A 22734-nucleotide genomic window follows, 5' to 3' on the forward strand; every position below is an offset into this window, starting at 1 on the left:
TTCGCTCATATTGTGTCTTTCCTAATTGTTATTAACTAAAAAAATATATTCTTTTATAATTAACTCAAGCTTCATTTCTCCCTGTGTTTAACAGTACTGTTACCATAAAATGCATTCATTTCATAGCGTTAGCATAATCTTTAATATTAATCACGCTTGTATCTTCCTGTTTTATTTTCATTTATTTTTATTTATTTCCATTTTTTAAAGATTCGAGCACTGACCCACATTGACCTTTTTCAGACTCAGTCCAGGAGCACTGTCTGATTAATTTAATTGCTGAACATGATACACAGTAGGCAAATAGAGGCTGTGGGAATCAAACTGAGTGGTGCAGGATGAAACTCATTAACAGTTCATAGCCTTAGTTGACAGTGCTAACTGCCAGTCATCATTCAGTTATTTAATCATTAAGTTATCTGTACTGTTTCTTATTCATGAATACATGACTAACAATTTTTTCTTTAAATTTAAAGCTCCCTCCCCATTTTTATGCATTCTGCTATAGCCATTTTTGTGCTGTAATGAAATGACATCAGTATGTCAGGTCAAAAGCTGGAGACTGTCAATTCCCAGGCATAGTAGTTGAATTGCAATAACTTTCCATTGCCCCATTGATTTTATTAAAAATACATTACTTATAACTATTACTCATATAATGCTGTTATAATGTGAGATAACAGTTTTGGAAGGCACAGAGGAGAGCGACAGAAAAAATATTGTTTTTAACGCAGTTACACCTTATTATTCGCTGTTTGTCACAAAGACTTCATCAGAAACCTGAACCCATACTATCACTTTAATTTCTCTTACAAATTCACAAAACTAAAAAATCTGTTGGACAGGTACCTAAAGTGATATTTTAGTATGGTTCATGTTTCTGATGAAGTCTTTGTGACAGATAATGAATAATAAATTGTAACTGCACTAAAAAGCATTTTTTTCTGTCACTCTCTTCTGTTCCTTCCAGTCTTTTTTGGTTTGTGTTTGTCGTTTGTCTTTTTAATCTAGTTTTGAGAGTTACTTGTTTTTTGTTTTTCTGAAATAATAGTTTTACCATACAAATTATTAAAAACACAACTGTAAAATAAATTATTAGATTAGGTTTCATACAATGTGCATTAAACAGACATCAAAATAAAACAGCTTTTAGAAGGATATACAAACAGACAACATATAAAACAGCTTTTAATAATGGCCTACCACTTTTTAATCTGTTATTATGAATTTTTTAGTTATGTTGTATCCGTCTTGTCTACATGTGGAGCTTTTCTCCCCGGGCCTCTGCTGAAAATGGAAATATATCCAGTTAGACTAGCCCGGTTAACAAATGTAAAATAAAAAATAAAAAATAAATAAATAAATATGCATATTCTTTCTAAGATTTTATGTAACAAATGGAAGTCATGCCATGTTCTTTAACACTGGAGAGACAATTGTCAGTGAAGTAAGAAAATAAAGAGAACTCAAGTAGGACCAGTCATTCTGAGCCATTAAGCTTCATGGCTACATCCATGGTCTGAATCTTAGTTATAAAGACAACCTTTTCAGACTCTTTGTATAAATGCCCATTACTTAGACTCTCTCTCTCTCTCTCTATGAAAGAATTTATTTAAGTGATCATTTACAATAGATAGGCTGTCACAAAACTTGCCAGATATTCTGAAACATTCAGGTCTTTTTACAAAAAAATTAAATGTATAACTTGACTGTGAGCCCAGACAAAATGACAGTTGACTGTAGAAGTGGTGTATAGTGCTGACAACAACCAAGAGCAAAACAAAATACATCAACAATCACCAGTACTCCACGAAGATTTCTTCATCTGATGAAGTTCAGTACAAATGTATGAACAAAACTGCTAATCTATTAAAGCATACATTTTGGTAGAGTATTGGTGATTTTTGGTGTATTTTGTTTTATTCTTAAATGGATAAGTAAATGTGTGGGGCTAGGGCCCTTTAAAGTAATGTACATTTCAGTTACAGAGATTCTAGTGAAACGCCTGTTTTTTTACTTGCACCCATTTTAAAGCTACTGTAGATGCACCTTCTGTTTAGGATATTCACTCTTAAAAGTTCCACATCCCTGTCATACTGCATTGCACAAAAATACCTTTCCTTCTCCCATCTGGCTCCTGTTGCTCCTCCTACGTCTATTCAGCCTCCATAGAGTCAGCAGAGTCACTTGAATTTTCCAACCCTTTATGTTAAGTGATCATTACTTCTGAGAATGACTGAAGTAATAATTCCTTTAACTTGGGCATAGCGTCCTTAACATTTGGAAGGGTCAGCATGCCCCTGCTGAAAAAAAAAATCAGGATAGCTGGAAATTTCAAACAGAATTGCACTTTACATCACTTGCACGTTTAACACTATCCACAAAATGTAGCTTATATTGAATAATTATGATCCTCATGGACAAATTGACCTACTACCATAAATTTTCTGATTGCCGTAACTGCTATCTGTTCCTAATCACTTGTGAATGCAAGCTGCACTAAAATAGCCCTAGGATTGCCATGCAACCTTTTTGATAAAGATATTGGCAACCTTGACACCTTCTCATTTCCCAGTGATGAGTTTTTAAAACCTATCCATTTCAGCATTTTAGTTTTCAGAAAATCAAATAAATCTTGACACTCCAGACAGTCTTAAAATTTTCCTTCAAGAGTCGTCCTCCATTACTGTCAACCACTGTTACTCATATTATAGGATCATAGGAAGTTACCAGGCTATTAGGCCTGAGGCCCTTATAACTCCAGCCAAGAGTTTAGCCAAGTCAGCACCCGATGCCCCAGTCCAGCAGGGACACAGGTATAATTACAGGGGTGTATTTTCTGTTTCCCATCCAGTTATCCAAGTTGCACTTAAAAAGGAATAATGAGGTACTCTGCTTGACGTGGAGAGGGAGTCCATTCCACAGATGGGCGAGTCTCTGGGACACACATTTGTCCCGCCAACAAGTCCTATTGATGTCAGATATTAATGTCACAGACCAGGTTGTGGTCACACTTGTGGGTTAATTGAGAGGAGCTTGACTTGCGGGTATGCAGCAGTGCCATCAAGGCGGGGTCTGAGATTGCTTTGTATGCCAGACAGAGGTCACCTCTGAGGAGTTTGTATGAAACTGAGTAGAGGGATGGGGCTTTTAGCCTGTCAGTGTAGGATAGATGTTTGATGCCCTAGATTCTCCTTGTGAGGAACCTCTGTGGTCTCTCCAGCTGCTGCATGTGCTTTGCGAGGTACATGCCGAAAAGGGTGTTATTCTCAATAATGTGCCTTATAAGGGAAGAATACAGGGATATTATGACTTCCTTGCCCCTAGATGAGATACCCTTACTTATAAGGCGGGCCATGTAAAAAGCTTTCCGTACAGCGGAAGCAACATGGTGGTTAAAAGTTAGGTTGCTATCAACCTGGATGCCCATATCCCTCACAACTGATTGAGTGCTTAGGATGTTATTAATGTGATAATTTGTGGAGACGTCACTCTCCCCAAACGGCTTGGGGCCATGTTTCTGGCACTGGTCATTTGTTTGGGTGACACCCTCTTGGAGGATGTCCACATCACTAGGGGAATTGATGACAGAATCCATCTTACAATCATCTGCAAACTTGGTCAACCGTAGCCCATTGGTTTTGGCCTGCACCTCAGAAAATTATATCCCAAATAACAGAGGCCTCAAGACCAATCCCTGGGGTACACAGCTAGTTATGGGTCAACTACTTGAGGTGGCTTCCCCTATTTTGACTAGGTCGGTTCTGTCAGTGAGCCAGTTAGCTAACTATTTGGTAACATACCGATTGGTGCCTTGTTGACAGAGTTTATCTATTATGCCTGAGTGTGGAATAGTGTTGAATGCTTTGGCCAGGTCAGGGTAGGCGGTGTGCACTGTCTTCCCCTTGTCCATAGTTTTGGTGACTGTCTCAAAGAAGTCAACCAAATTTAACAGACATGACCTCTCTTGACGAGGCCAAACTGTGTAGGATCGAGTGTTTGGAGGTTGCCAGTGTCCTGCTAATGAGGTCCATGATAATCCATTTCATAGCTTTGCAGATCAGGCTAGTTAGGTTGATGGGTCTGTAATTTCCCAGATCGGTGGATGCTCCACCTTTGTGCAAAGGGATGACAATGGCTGTCCTCCACTTAGGTGGGACAAAGCCAGTACTCAGGCTTTGGTTAAATATGGCGCCTAATGGTACTGCAAGTTCCTACCTGAGTTCATGTAGGATGCAGCCTATGGGTCCCATGGAGGCTGTATTTTTTGCCTTTGAGAGGGCAGTAATGACCTGTTCCCCAGAGATAAGGGGAGGGGGATAGGTACTGGTGATGTCCCAATTTACTGATGGCGGGGGACAATGGGGTGAAGTTTTTGCTGAATTTGTAAGCCACCAAGTCAGCTATATCTACGGCATATGTATGTATGGTGTCCTTAACCACCAGTTCTGAACAGATCTGGGTGCTACCTTTGAGACTGCGGACATATGTGAAGAAAGCCTTATGGCTGTCTTTAGTAGATGTGGCCAGTATGGACTCAAAGTTTGCTGGAGGATTTCACTAGTTCTCTTATTTGCTTGTTTAGGCTAAGGAGAGATTGCTTCCAATTGGGCACCTGCCCCTTCTTGGTCCTGGACAGCAATTTTTTTCCTTTTGTTATAGAGTTTATTTATTGCAGAAGTCCACCAGACAGGTTTACTCTTCCTTGCGGAGTATGATTTCATCTTGTCGGGTATTCCTGATTCCATGCATCTATATAAATGCTCATATGGTACTTTGGTGTAGATTTGGATATTGGTGCCAGTTCCTAAAGAGGGGAAGGGGCTGTGAAGCTATTTATACCATTCCTCAGGAGGTTGTAATCAGCTTTGGAGTAGTTTTTTTTGTTTGACTCTAGCGGGGTCAAATTCCCCATTCTCTTTTGCACTTCAACTGTAAGCTGCTTAATCGGCATCATAGCGAGCTGTTGAGTATGCAAAAATTCTGTCATCAACTGCTTGAATTACCAGCCTGTTTGTATATCCTTCTAAAATTCCAGAAATATGCTACAAATCAAACTTCCCTTGTTTAAATAGGTTCACAGGTTCATAGTTGTTTACTAAGCTAATGACCACAAGGACTTTTTTAAGCCTACCATGCATTCCAAATCTCTGACAAGTTCTGGTACCCTTGGTAAGTGTAAGCATGGACTGGGGAGATGAAATATTTGTAAGCAGGAGCCTGAAAGATGAACCATTTACAGGCTGCCTGTGTCCATTGAAGACATAGGTGTCAAACTAGGGATACATTTTCCGTTCCCCATCCAGTTGTCACAAGTTACATTTGAATTGGGTTAGGGAGGAACAGTGCTTCACATGGATGGGGGGGCCGGTTCCAGAGAAGAGTTAGTCCTTGGTATACATACCTGTCTCTCCAGCAGGTTCTGTTTATATCACAGGAGTGGTTTAAGTCTTTAGAACAGGTAATTCTGGTGCTATTTGATTTGCAGATATACAGAAGGTCTGTCAGAGTGGGGTCTGGCAGTGCCTTGTATGCTGGGCATAGATCTCCCCTTAACAGCCAATAGGAGACAGAATGCAGAAAAAGGGCCTTGAGGCAATATGCATAAGACATATTACTTATGCCCTGTATTCTTTTAGTGAGGAACCTCTGTAGACATTCCAATTGTTTGGTATGCCTGGTTAGGTACATACCACGGGGGGTATTATACTCAATGATAGGTATAATGAATACCACATACAGTGGAATAATTACTTTCTTGGACCTAGATACCATATTTTATATGTTGCACAACATAGAATAATTTCCTCACTACTGTAGACACGCAATAGTTAAAGGCTAGATTACTGTCTGTGTGTCCCCAAGTCCTTGACTGCTGGATCAGCTGTTAGGGGTGTGTTGTCAGTATGATAGTTACCAGGGTGGCTGACTTCCCACGGGATACATTTCTTGGCATTTGGTTTTAGTTAGACACCAGTTGTTTTTCTTTGTCATCCCTTCCTGGAGAACATTTTTGTCAATGGGGGATTCAGTGACAGCTTTTAATTTGTAATCATCTGCCAATTTTGTCAGCCGGGGGACACTGACATTGGCCTTGACTTCAGAGAAGTAAATACCAAAAAGGAGCGGTCCCATGACCAATCTCTGAGGGACTCTGCTTGGGACTGGCCTCTTTGTAGAGGTGGACTCCCCAATTCTAACTTCCTGAGTCCAGTCTGTGAGCCAGCTGGCTATCCACTGGGTGACATTAGGGTTTGTAACTCATCTCTTGAGTTTGTCAATAATGCCTGAGTGGTATTGTGTCAAATGCCTTGGCCAGGTCAAGGTAAGTGATGTGAACCATTTTGCCCTCATCCATTGCTTTGGTGACCTTGTTAAAGAAGTCACTAATGGATCTTAGTTTATATTAGGAAACTGAACTTTAAGTTATTATCTGACAGCAATGAAGGTGCTGAATCTGGGTTGAGATTTCCAAGTGAATACAACCCACCCTTGCACCCTGCCATTTTGTTATTTGAAAGAATGTGTGACTTGAATATGAGATCCTTGTGCAATTGATCCTCTGGATTTAAACATGCAGGTGGTTCAAATAATTCTGATGCTGACCTTGAACTGTTAAATCACTTGAAAGTGAACAATGTACGTGTTAAGAAACTGGACAAGGGGGTGGGATGGGCTGGTCCTTATGGATGACATGCAGTAAATGGAAAAAAATGTATGCCTTACTGTTTGAGAACACATAGGAGCAGGTCCCAAGAAGGAAAATGAATCTTGCATTTGTCAGGATTAAAACAATGTTGCATGACATACTTATTCATGAACAAATTTCTGCAGATGAATAAAAATTTCTACATCTTGAAAATCCCATGGTCCCTGCTATTTTTGGTTTGCTAAAAATACACAAGGATATTGCTGACCCCTATGGCCTATTGTTGATGAGAGGTCCTCTGTGGCATCTATGCTGGCAAAACTTCTTGATTTTTCACTTTAAATATGCTTTTAAAAACTTCTCATTTAAGTAGGGACTCCTGGGATTTTCTTAAAAATTTGAATGTATTAAAATTTGATGAGACAGCTGTCTTTGTAACTATAAATGTAAAATACCTGTATACATGCATTCCCCACAGCATTGGTATTAAATGGTTTGCTGAGTTCTTACACAGTGAAATGGATGTACTCCAGGACAGTGCGAATTTTTATTTTTAGCTTTTGTCAAGTGTTTTGCATAATGATTTCACTTGTACTCCAGGACAGTGCGAATTTTTATTTTTAGCTTTTGTCAAGTGTTTTGCATAATGATTTCACTTTTTTGACCGGCAATATTTTTTGCAGAAAAAAGGTATAGCTACGGAGTCGGCCTGTGGTTCACTTTATGCAAGTGTTGTTATGCTACAATGGGAAAAACGCTTTGTACTTCATAGTAAATATAAGGATTATTGGCGTGTATGTGCAAGATACCTTTATGACATTTATTTTTTCTGGAAGAACAACCAGGCTGCGATAGTTTATTCAACATTTGAATAACGCAAAAGAGTTTTTGCAATTTACATATAAAATAGGGTTAGATTGTATCCATTATCTTGACATTTTGTTAGTTAAAGATTATGAAAAATGCATGTATACATCATAGAAAAGCCACTTACTGAAACAACTTGCTTCATTACTCTAGTGCGTACCCTCTTCACCAAAAGAAAGCAGTGGTGAAGAGACAATTTGCACATTCTTTTGGCAAGAATGGTTACCCTTTTTGAAGAATTTTTGGCCGAATGTAACAACATTAAGGATATGTTCCTGAGAAGAGGTTACCCAGGGGGCTTTGTTGATAATATATTACAAGAAGTGATACAGAAAAGAAGAACCTTGCATTTTGCCCCAGTACTTAACTGAGGATAACTAGGGTGAGAATGTGGTATGTGATTCCGCATGGACACTGTTGCATCTGTGACATTAACATATGCCATCAGTTTGACTACTTTTTTTGCCGATGACAATAGTGCTATAAGAGCTTTACTTAATAAAAACTATGCTGTATTGAATAAACGTGCTAGGGGTAACAAACAGTTGGGAGAATGACTGAGCATAGTTTTTAGGAAAGGTACCTCATTAAAATCTTTTTTAGAACGAAGTGTTAGAATGCCTGTCTCTATACAAAGGACGTGTTTAACTGTCATAATTGTAAAATTTGCAAATACATTGCTGTTGTTGAAAGCTTTATTATTAATGGGAGAAAGGTTTATATCCCAGGTAGATTCAACTGTCTAACAAAGGGCTAGTTTGTATTGCATTATGCCAGAGCTGTCTGTGATTTTATGTAGGAAAAAACAAAAGTTTTTAAAGGATAGAGAGTTTATGAACATCTGAATGATATAAAAAAACATAATGAAAAAACTGCTCTGGATAAACATATTAATATTTACCCCGACAATGTTTTTAAATTTGTTATAGTTAAGCAGCACATTGAAAGTGGCAGGGGGGTCCCTGGGGTTTAATACTGGAGAAAAAAGAAGTTCCCTGGCAACTAAGATTAAATGCAGGTTGTACACCAGGCATTAATGCTACAATTTCTATCTTCTGTTTGTTAAGACTTAAAGTATATTTTAGATTATGTGTTTTAGATGTTTTTAGCTGTTTTTATTTATTTAACATTTATGTAGATGATGTTTTAAGGTCTGGATGTTGGGTTTTAAATAATTTTGTATAAAATAGTTAATGTTTCTTTAAAATTTTTGGCAGACTGTCACATGATTTGTTGCAAGTTTTTAAATAGCAGCTTCATTTTTTGTATTTATCTGATGAAGTCCCTAAGTACTTATGACAAGCACGCTTATCTGTACAATTTGTTCTTAGCTTTGTGCAGTAAACCGTTTTTTTGTGGTGTGAACCCCTTGCTTCCGGTGCCTGTTGCTTTAATAGATTGTATTTTCTTCGTTTGGTTTATAAATTTCCTTTTTTAGGCACCAAAAGCATGACTTTAAAATAACCTGTCAATACAGAGCAAACTACATGGACTTTCACGCTAGCTGTACACAGCCTAATTTCAGCTTTCCCAGTGTGAGAACAGAAACTCAGAAAAAGAGAGCCAGAATTTGTCTTTTTGGGTAAATTTCAGATACTGGCTAGTGAGTACATTGCCTGGATGTCAGCAAAGAAGGAATTTAGAGAACCCAAAAGAAAATCAATCACAAAGGGTGAGGAGAAATCACTGTCTGGGAAGGATTATACAGCTATTCAACAAAAAGCAGTGCAAGCTCCAGCTTTGGTGTAAGACATGACTTCTAGAAATCTAGAGGAAAAAAATGTTAAATTTCTTCAGAGCTGATTAAAATAAATGAAACACTGAAGGAGTCTATCAACTCAAATAACAAAAGGCTGAAAAAATGGAAGAATCATTAAACGGATGCTCAGATGAGCTGATGATGTTGTTGTTGTTGTTTGTCTTTCGGCTTTTCCTGGTTAGGGGTCGCCACAGCGGAACTCCGGTCCACTAATGATTGGCACTTGGTTTTTATGGTGTCGAGTTGCCAGCCCGATGCCCAACCTTCAACTAAGGCACGCCCATTCAACGCATGTCTTTCGAACGCCCACTCGACCGCGGGGAGGACATGCAGACTCCACACAGAAGGCATTCCCAACCCAAGCCGAGAATCGAATGGGAGAACCTCTTGCTGTGAGACAACAACGCCACCACTGCACCACCGCGGATGTGCTTAGATGAGCTGATAAAAGTGCAAAATATCAGAGGTGGAAATGAAGAAAAGGCTGGCTGAATATGAGACTGCTTAAAAAGTGATGTTTCAAAACTGATGGAATAGAGGACAGAGCATGTAGGGAAAGCCTAATATACTCTGCTGTACCAGAAAAACCAGAAGGAACAAACTGTATTAATTTTATGAAATCACAAATAAGCAACTGGACTTGTATTCCACAGCAGGAATGTTAATTTAAAGGGCACATTATTTGTATGCTCCCAATCTTGCTATTTGAAAGCTGCCAAGACTTCTATTAGTAAGGATGCAATCCTAGTAGCATAAATAGTTTGTTTTGACAAAACAGTAGTAGAAGAACAATGTTCAAACAGTTGGATATAGTAGATTGCTGTGGAAAATGATTACTCACTCTAAACCAGCAGAAGAGGAGTAAAAGTATTCCAGCAATCAAGAAATGTCAAGAAATAACTGTGATATTCAAGCTGCTGTATCCATCTATCTTCAAAATATTTTTCCTTGAGGGGCAAACGCAATTTTTGATGCAGATCATGCTAAGGAGGAAATACAAATGTTTTTTCAACATAAAGTGAGCTATCAAACAATAAAGGTCATAGAGAGACTATGCCAGTGAGAATTTTTTCAGTGTTCTAATGAAAAATGCGTGAGAGGCAGAAAAAAAGCACAGGAGTTGACTAGAAACACAATGAGTACGTCAGAAATGAGCAAGAGACTGAATTTGGGAGATGGAGATCTGCAGGAAGAAAACCAAAAGAAATTAATAAATAAATGTGGGATTACAAAGCATCAAATCACATTTGTGAAACATGGTGGAGTAAGAAAACCTGGAACTGTTGGACTTTCTTGACTTTTTAGGAGACTGCATATGTCCTTCTTCATGCTATTAATGTTTGGAAGAACATTAAGGAAAAGTGAGGTAACTTTAAGTAAAACAGTCTTTGTTCTTAACAATATTTTTATAAAACATGACATATACTATATGTTAAAAAGTAAAGCTTTTTGATTCTTTTTGTGAGTAATTGGGATACTGATGTAAAGTTTCCCCTTTTTTCTTTCTTCTTGTGCAGCTTTAAGAAATGTATCCATTGCAGTAGAAAAACAGAAGAAAGCCTGGGCAAAGAAGAATGATAAATATGTTTTTTCTTACTTCTGCATGGGGAAATGACTGGAATAACGTTAGCCCATTGCTTGATCTAATAAGTTTTAAGAGGGAGCAAATAAATAAAAGAACAGTAAATGTAATGAAAAGTTTTCCTCTGTCAAGTAAATCTTTACATGTAACATGAAAAGCTTGTAGATGAAGGTAGCTGTCTTATTTGGTTCTCATGTTTCTGTGGAGACAAGCTGATAAGGGCAATAAAACAGAATAATCTTTATTTTCAGTAGCTAAAATATAGTGTTTTCTGAAAGCATTTATTTTTGTTTTACATCTGGGAGAGGAATAAAGATAAGAAAAAACAGGCAGCACTTATTGTAAGTAGAAACACAGGCTTGTACCATGCATCTCAGTATGGATAACCTTCATTATAGGTCAGTTCAGGGCTGGGAGTGTAACTGTCAATCTGGGACAATTGTTGCTGTTAGGAGGGTTAAACTTTGTTATTTGAAGATGCACATAGCTTTTTTGTGTTTGTATTAAGCTAATAGGTTAAGGGGGTGTTCTGAGGGTGTGTGTGTGTGTTTTTGTTTGAGAGTTTTCATTAATGAAAAAGTCTTATAAGATGTGACATAGGATCAAATGGACATGGGAAGAAACAACTATATAAAGAATCAAACCGCTAAACATTAAAATATGTAACATTTAACACAAAAGCTGAAAGCAGACATTTAATAAAAGCTGTTATACTTAACAGGTGGGAATAATAAATTCTTACCATAATGAATGGGTTTTATTCTTGTGGAAGTTTGGAGGCTGGAAGGGAAGAAAGTGATAAAGATCTGGAAGGTTTTGTGTAACAGTATTTTAAAACATGGAGAAACACCACCATCCTGGAAGAAAGTAGTGATGGCTGTAATACCTAAAGACCCATCAGATCCAGGTTCATTATATGCCCATGATGTGGGGATAGTGAATCATGAAGTGCAATGGATTAGCAAGGAGGAAGTAAGGATAGCTATGAATAGGATGAAGAATGGAAAGGCTGTTGGCCCAGATGACATACCTGTGGAAGCATGGAGGTGTTTAGGTGAAATGGCAGTGGAGTTTCTAACCAGATTGTTTAATGAAATCTTGGAAAGTGAGTGGTTGCCTGAGGAATGGAGAAAAAGTGTTTTGGTACCGATTTTTAAGAATAAGGGTGATGTGCAAAGCTGTAGTAACTACAGGGGATTAAATTGATCAGTCACAGCATGAAGTTATAGGAAAGAGTAGTGGAAGCTAGGTTAAGAAGGGACATGATGATTAGTGATCAGCAGTATGGTTTCATGCCGGGAAAGAGCAATACAGATGCGATGTTTGCTCTGAGAGTGTTGATGGAGAAGTATAGAGAAGGTCAGAAGGAGTTGCATTGTGTTTTTGTAGACTTAGAGAAAGCATATGACAGGGTGCGTAGAGAGGAGTTGTGGTATTGTATGAGGAAGTCGGGAGTGTCAGAGAAGTATGTAAGAGTGGTACAGGATATGTACAAGGGTAATGTGACAGCAGTGAGGTCTGCGGTGGGAACGACGTATGCATTTAAAGTGGAGGTGGGATTACATCAAGGATCAGCTCTGAGCCCTTTCTTATTTGCAGTGGTGATGGACAGGTTGACAGATGAGATCAGACAGGAGTCCCCGGGACTATGATGTTTGCAGATGACATTGTGATCTGTAGTGAGAGTAGGGAACAGGTTGAGGAGACCTGGAGGGGTGGAGATATGCTCTAGAGAGAAGAGGAATGAAGAACAGCAGGACTAAGACAGAATATATGTGTGTGAATGAGAGGGAGGCTAGAGGAATGGTGAGGATGCAAGGAGTAGAGGTGGCGAAGGTGGATGAGTTTAAATATTTGGGATCAATAGTTCAGAGTAATAGTGAGCGTGGAAGAGAGGTGAAGAAGAGAGTACAGGCAGGATGGATTGGGTGGAGAAGAGTGTCAGGAGTGATTTGTAGCAGATGAGTACCAGTAAGAGTGAAAGGGAAGGTCTACAAGAGGGTAGTGAGACCAACTATGTTATATGGGTTGGAGACAGTGGCATTGACAAAAAGGCAGGAGTTAGAGCTGGATGTGGCAGAGTTAAAGATGTTAAGATTTGCACTGGGTGTGACGAGGGTGGACAGGATTAGGAATAAGTATGTTAGAGGGTCAGCCCAGGTTGGAAGGTTTGGAGACAAAGCCAGAGAGGCAAGATTATGTTGGTTTGGACATGTGCTTAGGCAGGATGCTGAGTATATTGGGAAAAAGATGCTAAGGATGAAGCTACCAGGTAACAAGAAAAGAGGAAGGCCTAAGATAAGGTTTATGGATGTGGTGAGAGAGGACATGCAGATGATTGGTGTGACAGAGCAAGATGCAGAGGACAGGAAGAAATGGAAAAAGATGATCCGCTGTGGCAACCCCTAACGGAAACAGCCAAAAGAAGATGATGATGATGATGATGTTGAGTCTAAACATGGTTATAAAGTGTTTGTCTATAATGGCTAAAGGAATGGCAAAGGTGATGCCAAAATTAACAGATATGGATCAGTCAGGTTTTGTGGAGGGGAAGCAAACATTTGACAACATTAATAGAGCAATGATGATCCAGATGGAAGCAGAATGTAAGAAAATATCATTGTTGTTGTTGGGTCTTGATGTAGAGAAAGCATTTGTCAGAGTAGGTTGGGATTTTATGAGTTTGGCAATGGGAACAGTTGAATTCCCTGACAGAATAATAAAGTTGATTAGAAGGAAATATGAGGGATCAGAGGCAAAAAAGTGGGGGTGTTCCTCTCTCATAAGTTCTTTTTGAGCAGAGGAACCAGGCAGGGGTGTCCTCTTTCTCTTTTATTTGTGCTATATTTAGAACCATTAGCAAAGAAAATAAGGTACTGAGAATTTTAAGGATATAATCGGTATGGTAATCAAGGAGAGTTGGCTTTATTTGCAGATGATAGTATTTTTTACCTGATAAAACCAGAAAAGGACATTTCAGAGTTGTGGAACATTCTGATACAGTTTGAAGTCTTTTCAGGATACTTTCAGGATACAAAATTAATGAAAATAAAACAAAGGCAATAGCTGTCAACTATGTATCCACATACAGATTGATTCAGCAATAGCGATATTTATGGGGACGTAACAAAATGAAGTACTTGGGAGTATGGATTAAAAAGGACTGTGTTATGGCAGCTAAGGATATGCAGGAAGAGACTAAAAAGATATTAGAAAAACTGAGAAATCAGACACACTTAATAAAGAGTTGAAGGATTTTATCTGGGAGGGGAAGAGGGCAAGAGTCAAGTGGAATAAGTTGATCTGTTCAATAGAACATGATAGTTTTGGGATTACTTAATTTGAATGCACTATTTCAGAACTACACAGTTAAGACTCCTATACATAGCAGAAGCAGAAAGGTATAATTCATTGTGGACAGAGATGATGATGACATGGGGAAAGCTCAAGAAATAAGAAGAGACTGGGATTTTGACTGCAGATCCTTAAGGAAAATAACAATAATCCTGCAGAATATTATGTTTACAAAGTAGCAGAAAGTAATCTAAGAACTAAGCCAACACAGGAATGGAGAAAGGAGATTCTTACGATACAGTAACTGCAGTTAGGGATCCAGAGAATAGGCAAGTAGCGGCTGGAATTTACTGGAGAAAACTAGGAAAAGAACCAAGGTATTGGGAGCAAATAATTAGAGAGGGAAGGGTAATAAAATGAGAAGAATCCAGTAATTCATTTGGACTGCAAGCTAGAGATTCCCTTTCTTATCAAGGATTGATATTAGAGTACAGGAAAAAAGAAAGGAATAGGGGGATCTTAAATGAAAGATTAGCACTGGTAGTGATTTTAGTAGAATCTAAAACAGAAGCTGCTGTTAAAAAGGAGTAATTTGTTAGTGCATGTAAAATTTTGCATCATAACTATTGGAATCAGTCAGAGGAATGTTATAAATGATTGGGAAGCACGACTGGATAAGCAATTCACAAAGAAACAATGGAAGGATGTATGTATAGCTCCAAAATAAGCAACAAAATCTAGAAGATTTAGGATCATTGGTTAGAAGTGTTTCCATAGGTAGTTTTATAGCCTAGGCAGACTCCAAATAATTTTACCTCAGATAGATTGGAAATGTTCTAAGTGTGATTAGGAAGAAGGAGGTGATTGGGAACATATTTTTAGGGAATGCAATGAGTTAGCAGACTTTAAAAAATCCCTGCAGACTACTCTGTCAGAAATAGTGAGTGAGCAAATTGATGTAACTAAGGAAATTATTTTTTTGAGCTGTGATACAGAATCTGAATTATCTAGACCTAGTAAGGCGTTGTTGAGTTTAATTATGGTGACTGCAAAAAAGCAATTATTAGAAAATGGAAATCAACGTCTAAACCAACCATACTAGAAATAGTGAATATAGTAACAGAGATAAAAGAACTGGAAGTGGGATCTGTAGAAGAAGGGTAGGAGCAAGTTACATAGAAAAAATGGGAATTATGGGAACAATACATGCAGAATAATGTTTTGGATGAGGAATGAGGTTCAAGGGAAGGCAGGAATTGAATGAGCTATTGCAATGGTTGACTGACAGTGAATGTATATAAGATAATAGGTTCATAGGTTTGTACTAGGCTAATGGCCCTGGAGCCTTTACAAGCCTAACCCATAGAAATGCCCTGGCATCGTGCCGCCCAACTTACTACTGTATTAGCATAAATAATTTATGACCAATGCTGTCACCAGTGCTGCGTATTGGCAATCCCCCCCCAAAAAAAAAAAAAAAAAAAAACAATTATTGATCTTAATGTTATATGAACATCTAACAATACCTTCTGCCTTGCAAGGGGGAGGTAAAAACAATGATGTCACAACTCAAGAGACAGAAAAGCAAAAAAATATATATAAATAAATAAATAAATAAAAATAGACTGCAAGCAAAGATCAGGAAAAAATTCTCCCAAAATGTTACAAAAGATATTCTCAAAGATGTCAGTAGTTGTTTAAGCCTTACTAAGTGTCAAGTTTATTAAAAATGCATTAAACAAAGTACTTTCTTATTTATTTGCATAAATACTGCAGACTACAGTGCATGGAATTGGTATCTCATTGAGGCTAGACCTTGCTGGCTGCCTTAAGTCCATTCATACACTATATGAAAACAGCATAGCCAGTACATTTTATTAGAATGACTGAGTACTACATTGACTTTTCGTTTGTAAGGGAAAAGCCTATGATCCTGACTATTTCAACATAAGTTAGAATGTTTGCTACTGAAAATATGTCAATATGGTTTGTTTTCATTTATATAAATGCATGATTGCCTATGTCATAAGTCGCAATGTAATAATGTTTCTTGTTCAAAAAATACAGAGCAAACAGGAGAGATATGCAGCCTCACACTGAGAGTTTCCGCAGTTAGTTACTTTTATTCACCATTTGATGCTGTGCTTATACTTAAGGACATATGCTGAAAATGTGATCACTTCCACTCCTTTCTTTTTTTTGATTCAAGCATTGCTTTAATAGAGAAGTATGTCTCCTCTAAGTTTAAGTATAGTTTACTTTAGACATGCATACTTATCTGAATTTAGTCATGAATTCTAGTGTTTTATACCAAGATTTTCAGAGTTGTTTCAGAAATGTACTGTTGTTGTTGATTATAAGGTTATTGATATTATTTTATAAACATTATATCTAGTGGAACGAAGAACTGCATGGTAAAGATTATACTCATCACTGAATTAGAGCAATTCCTTTCTTTATAATTAAATGTTTCTGGGTGAAGCATTATTTTATGAAAAATGTTAAAAAAATCATAGTTTTCTTTGTTATAATGACTTTTTCTGTCTTTCTCAGGTATTGCAAACAAGGTTCTCCTTTCCCTTTTCACAGTAGAGATGTTACTGAAGATGTATAGTCTAGGCTTGCAGGCTTACTTTGTCTCCTTCTTTAACCGTTTTGACTGTTTTGTTGTTTGTGGTGGCATTATGGAGACCATCCTTGTGGAATTTGAGATCATGCCACCACTGGGAATCTCTGTGCTTCGATGTGTCAGATTGCTGAGGATCTTCAAAGTGACAAGGTAAGGCTTTGCAGTGGTAGTCTGAAATTGAAATATTGATGTAAATACATACTCAGAGATGTCTGCAGAAAAGTTACTACAGATATAAATGTTATTTTATTTGCTTTCATGGGCATTAGAAACTAGACAAAGGAAAACATAGCTACAAGCAACCCTTCCTATTCGGTATTGTCTCCTCTTCCTTTCCGAGTATTTTTTTGCAGCATAATACTCAGTTTCATTTTGTATGTCTCTTAGGTAATGGGTAAATCTGAATAGTCTTTCTTGTTTCTCATACCTTGTTGCACCCTGTTGGAAAATAGCTCATTTTGCATCTGTATTCTAGCTGTCCCCCCTTCCCTACCCCTTTCATGTAATAGTAATGTGTCAATAATTTGCAGTCCTTTCTTGTTAAGTCGCATTTTACTGTCTTTCAGACATTGGGCATCACTCAGCAATTTGGTGGCCTCCCTTCTAAACTCCATGAAGTCAATTGCTTCATTACTGCTTCTTCTGTTTCTCTTCATCATAATCTTTTCACTGCTGGGGATGCAACTTTTTGGAGGAAAATTCAACTTTGATGAGACACAAACTAAACGTAGCACTTTTGATACATTTCCGCAGGCTCTGCTTACAGTGTTCCAGGTAAGGTGACCAAAGTTTCATGTTCACATTTAGGACATGTATCTTCCAGTAAGTCACTGTGTGTTACCAAGCAAGTCCTGGGAAACAGTAGTAGAGTTTCTTTTTATCTGCTGTTTTCCCATTGTCTTTATTTTATGCAGTGCATAATCTGTGCATAACTTCAGCAACATTTTACAGTAATTGCTTTTGTCTCTTGTTTGGAAGGCTTATAGAAGAAGAATGATTGATGGTTAAATATTCATTTTCTGTTTAACGATATCCTAGTTATGTGACAGAAAAAGACAAGTTGTCTACTCGGTCTACATTATTTTTGCAGCTAGTCTTTTCATTTGCCTGTTCTATGCCCTTCTGTTAACACACCACCCACCTCAAGCTTACTCAAAAGTTTCTGTGGTCTTCCAGTCTGGCAACATTTGGGTAACCTGTTCCATTTGTCCAGTACTCTTTCCATCAAAACAGTAATTTTAAAGTATAGATTGGACTTTTGTCCTTTCTTCTGCTAGGCATGTCCTGCTTCTTTAATTTCTTTTTTCGTTTTTGTTTTTTGAGCTGTATGCTGTCACATTTCCCATAATTGATATTATGCACCTATATGATGTTTTCCCTTTCTTGTCTATCCTAAAGTGTAAATGAACTTGGGTCCTGTAACCTCTCTTTATATCCGTTTGCTACCCTGGTAGTCTTTTGTATACATCTTTTCAACAAATCTATTTTTTTTAAGTTTGTGTGAGTACCAGAATTCTAAACAGGCCAGTTTAGCTGGGATCTGACCAGGGAATTTTTAGAGGAGCAATATAAGCCGTGAGACATGGTTTACTATTAAAATGTAGATGGTGGGTTTGGCAAACACGAACATGACGGAACGGCAGTTGGCCAATGTCTGTGTTGCCGAATGTGGGAGCATGAGAGTACATATTAGCAAATGAACTGTGCATTCTCTGATATGTACTCGATGTTATGTGTAGAGATCACAGTACAGTACGGATTGGCAAATGTATTCCTTTCCTCACTATAGTGCGATCTTGGAGTTGGAATATGTAGTTTGCAGGGGGTGTGGGAGGTGCAGAGGGGCTTGCCCCACTGCTAAAACGTGAATGCCAGTGTAGGAGTTTAACTTCCGTTTGCAGCTACACTGAAGTTACATTCGATATTCGACAAAAATGTAGAATCTGCTGAATTCATTCAACAGATTTAACATGTAAGCCTAATTAGTATTCAGGAAATTGTTTATAGGTTCATAGGTTCATACTAGGATATCTGCCCTAGGGCATTTATAAGCCTAGACAGAGTGTGTTTGGCTTTCGCCACCCATTTTAAATTAATTTTGCTATGCCCTTTTTCGAGGTTAGTATACTGTGCCTCTGTCTAACAGTGACACAGAAGTGATACCCGGGGTAAACCTACGATCTCCCATCCGCTCATCAAGATTCCTCTTGAAGAGAGTTAATGAGGGACTCTGCCTAACCTGGACTGGGATTTTATTCCAGAGTGAAGGGAGCCTCTGGGTTATGAATCTGTCCCTCCAGCATGTCCTGTTTATTTCGGTGCTGAGGTTCAAGTCTCTCGAGCGCATAGCTCGATGGGATTTAGATTTTCTGAGGTGCAGCATGTCCATTAATTCCGAGTTGGACATGGCTTTATACGTCAGGCACAGATCGCCTCTGAGTAGGCAGTATGCCACTGAGTGGAGTTGGAGTTTCTTTAACCGGGCAGCATATGGCATCTGTTTGAGCCCTTTGATCCTCTTGGTGAGGTACTTTTGGGGTCTTTCCAGTTGCTGCAGGTGTCTGGTAAGGTACATCCCAAAAGGGGCATTGTACTCAATTATGGGCCTGATGAGGGATGAGTAAAGAGGCACGATGACCTCCCCTGATCTAGATGTGAATCCCTTCATGATTAGGTGGGCTATATAAAATGTTTTTCTAACCACTTTGGCCACGTGGTTGTCAAATGAGAGATTGCTATCATCTTGGGTCCCCAGGTCCCTAATTACTTCTTCTGTACTTAATGGATTACCACCTATGTGGTAATTTGTGGGCATTTTGTTTATGCCAAAGGGGATGACTATACACTTTTTGGCGTTTAGCTTAAGGCCATGGCTCTGGCACCAGTTGTCTGTTTCTATGAGGCCCTTTCGGAGGATGCTTGTGTCGGCTGGAGAGTCGATTATGGCGCCCAGTTTGCAGTCATCTGCGAACTTGGTCAGCCACAGTCCTTCCGTGTTGGCCTGTACCTCCGAGAAATATATACTGAACAAGAGAGGTCCCAGGACTGAGTCTTGTGGGATGCCACTTGTAACTGGTTTGGAGTCTGACATGGGTCAAGCAATTCTAACCATGTGGGTTCTGTCCTTGAGCCAGTTTGCAACCCATCTAGTGACATAGGGGTTTATATTTAAGCTGGTGAGCTTATCTATAATGCCCGAGTGGGGTATTGTATCGAAGGCTTTTGCGAGGTCCAGGTAGGCTGTGTGGACCACCTTCCCCTCGTCAATGGCCTTGGTGACTGTTTCAAAGAAATCGACCAGGTTTAAGAGGCAGGATCTGCCCTTAACAAAGCCGAACTGGGTAGGATCCAGTGTCTGTAGGTCCCCAATATCTTTATTTATGAGGTCCATGATGATCCTTTCCATAGCTTTGCAGACCAAGCCAGTCAGGCTTATGGGGCGATAGTTTCCAGGATCTATTGAGGCATCACCTTTGTGGAGAGGGACCACTGTTGCTGTACGCCACTCTTTGGGTACATATCCTGTAGTAAGGCTGAGATTGAACAGTAGTTTTATGTTTGGGTTTAGCTCTTCTTGGAGTTCATGTAGGACACAGCCCGGGACACCGTCTGGTCCCATTGATGCTGTGTTTTTTGCTTTGGAGAGTGCGGCTCTTACCTGAGCATCTGAGATGTCAGGGGGGCAGCACTCTGCTGGGATAGATATTTGCCCTTTTGGTGAGGGGGGGGGAGTTTGCGCTGAACCTGTCAGCTAGGATGTTGGCAATGTCTGTGGGTTCGGTGTATTTTTTGTCATTTTGGACTAATTCTGAGCATATCTGGGAATTCCCACCCAGGTTCCTAACATAATTAAAGAAAGCCTTGTGATTATCCTTAGTGTCCTGTGCAGTTTTTCTCTCGAAGCTGGCCTTAGGCGATTTTATGAATGCCCGTAGTTTATTGCTAATACTGATCAGAGATGCCTTCCCTTTTTGGGATTTTGCTCTATCATGTAGTAGCTTCCTCCTTCTATTGTATAGTTTGTTTGTGGCTGGGGTCCACCAGACAGGACGTCTGCCTTTGGAGGATTGGGTCTTGGTTTTATTTGGGATTGCATGATCCATGCATTCCTGAAGGTGTTCATAGAATGCTTTTATAAAGGATTCTGTGGTCTGGTCCATATTTTCCACAGGCCCGGGGGCTTTGAAGGATTCCACCTCGGTTTTGAGGAGTGTGAAATTTGCTTTAGAGAAGTTTTTCACTGTGGTTTTCTGGGCAGGGGGTGGGGTCGGGATGTGAATATCTAGTGAGATTAGTTTATGGTCTGATCTTACCAGTGAGGGATACACTTCTGGTCTGGAGCATAGAGTCCCCATGTTGGTGATGATCAGGCCCAGTATATTTTCCCCTCTTGTGGGAGTGGTAACAAGTTGTTCCATAGCATTTGAGTTTATAAATTCTAGGAACCTTTGGGCTAGGGTGTTGGAGCTAGAGTAATGCTCCCAGTCTATGTTTGGGTAGTTCAAGTCACCCAATATAATGGTGATTGGAGAGACCTTCATATTTTCCAGTGTTCTCAGGAAGGCCGAGTGGGGTTCCTGGGTTTGGGAGGGTGGTCTGTAGCAGGCTATAAACTGGAAGGCAGTTTTACCCACTGATAGTTGCACATGGATAGTCTCTGATGCTTCGTGCTGTGCCACCAACCTGGATGTGTGGGTATCTTTGATGAATATTGATACTCCCCCTCCTTTTTTGGTTCGGTCCAAGTTTTAGGGCCGAAAAGCATGGTATGAGGTATAACCTGGTAGTGCTGGAGTGCTCTCGGGATCCTTGAACCAGGTTTCTGTTACTGCACAGATATCGATGTTCTCCATGCTAAGGAGAGTTTTGAGTGCGTGCATCTTGAGCTTTAGCCTTCTGGCGTTGAGTAGCATTATTCTTAGTTTCTTATCCCTTGTGATACCTATGGAGGTGGGTTTGTCTTTTGAGCCTTGCCTAAAAAAGGCACTATGGGTGTATCAAGAGCCTTTGCCAATATCCAAAAGCCCAGGGGTGACAGGTGCAAGCCATCCCTAGCGAAGCATAGTGGCTTGTCGAGCATGTCATCCCAGGCTGACAGGCATTGGATCCCCTTTGAATGACACCAATACTTAAGCCAATTGTTGAAATTGATCATCTTGTCTTCACATTGTGGCATCATTCTTGGTGAGGGTAAGATGCTACTCAAGGTCAGGGTCATACCGGCCTGGGCTACATGCTCAGAGAGCTCCTCTATGTCTCTTTCCATGTAGTCCAGGGAGGTACGTCTCAGGTCATTCACACCAGCATGGACAATGACCGAGTCATATTTGTACTTGCCTTGGAGTGACCTGAGTACTTGTGTTATGTGGCGGATCATAGCGCCTGACAGGCAGCTCACCGTGACCTTCTCCTTGTTCAGCCTGGTGAGCGGGACATCAGTGTGCCTGACAATAGAGTCACCTATTACAAGTGTATCATAGAGTCACCTATTACAAGTGTATCAGGTGTGTTGTTTAGCCTTAAGGGCTGTGACTGTTCGGCACACTGGCTTTGTGAGCTATGTGTTGCACGTGTTTTGTTTTGGGGTAGCGGTTTCTTGGGTGTCTGCTTTGGAGGTCTCTGCTGCTTAGGCAGATTTTTATTTAGAGCCTCCGAGTATGTTTTTGTGTGTTTATGTGTTTGGTTTGCTGTCGTGGTAGGTCTATGTGAGACTGGAATTGTAGTGAGTGTGGTTTCCTTCTCCTCCTGACTGGTTACGCAAGTACTGAGTTGAGAGAGCTTAGCCTCCAGTTTGGCTATATGGTTGCATCTCTCACATGTGTTGGAATTTGTTGGGAGGAGGAGAGGGTTGTCTGTGTACATGAGGCAGTTGTAACATTGCCTCAAGATTCCCAGATTCACCAGCTGGACCGGTGAGGAGATTGACAACTGACCTTTGGACATGCTAGAATAGT

General features: G+C 39.5%; 1 protein-coding gene across 1 annotated transcript in view; it reads left to right on the top strand.

Moving 5' to 3' along the window:
- CACNA1F (calcium voltage-gated channel subunit alpha1 F) overlaps positions 1 to 22734 on the top strand; it is a 4101209-nt gene that overhangs the window by 1457959 nt on the left and 2620516 nt on the right. Inside the window, 2 exon segments of the mRNA XM_044079296.1 lie at positions 16705 to 16930; positions 17347 to 17554. Of these exon segments, the coding sequence (XP_043935231.1) occupies positions 16705 to 16930; positions 17347 to 17554 (434 nt within the window).

The sequence above is a fragment of the Protopterus annectens genome, chromosome 8.part0 (assembly GCF_019279795.1).
Source record: "Protopterus annectens isolate FY-2018-M chromosome 8.part0, PAN1.0, whole genome shotgun sequence".
NCBI classification, from domain to species: Eukaryota; Metazoa; Chordata; order Ceratodontiformes; family Protopteridae; genus Protopterus; species Protopterus annectens.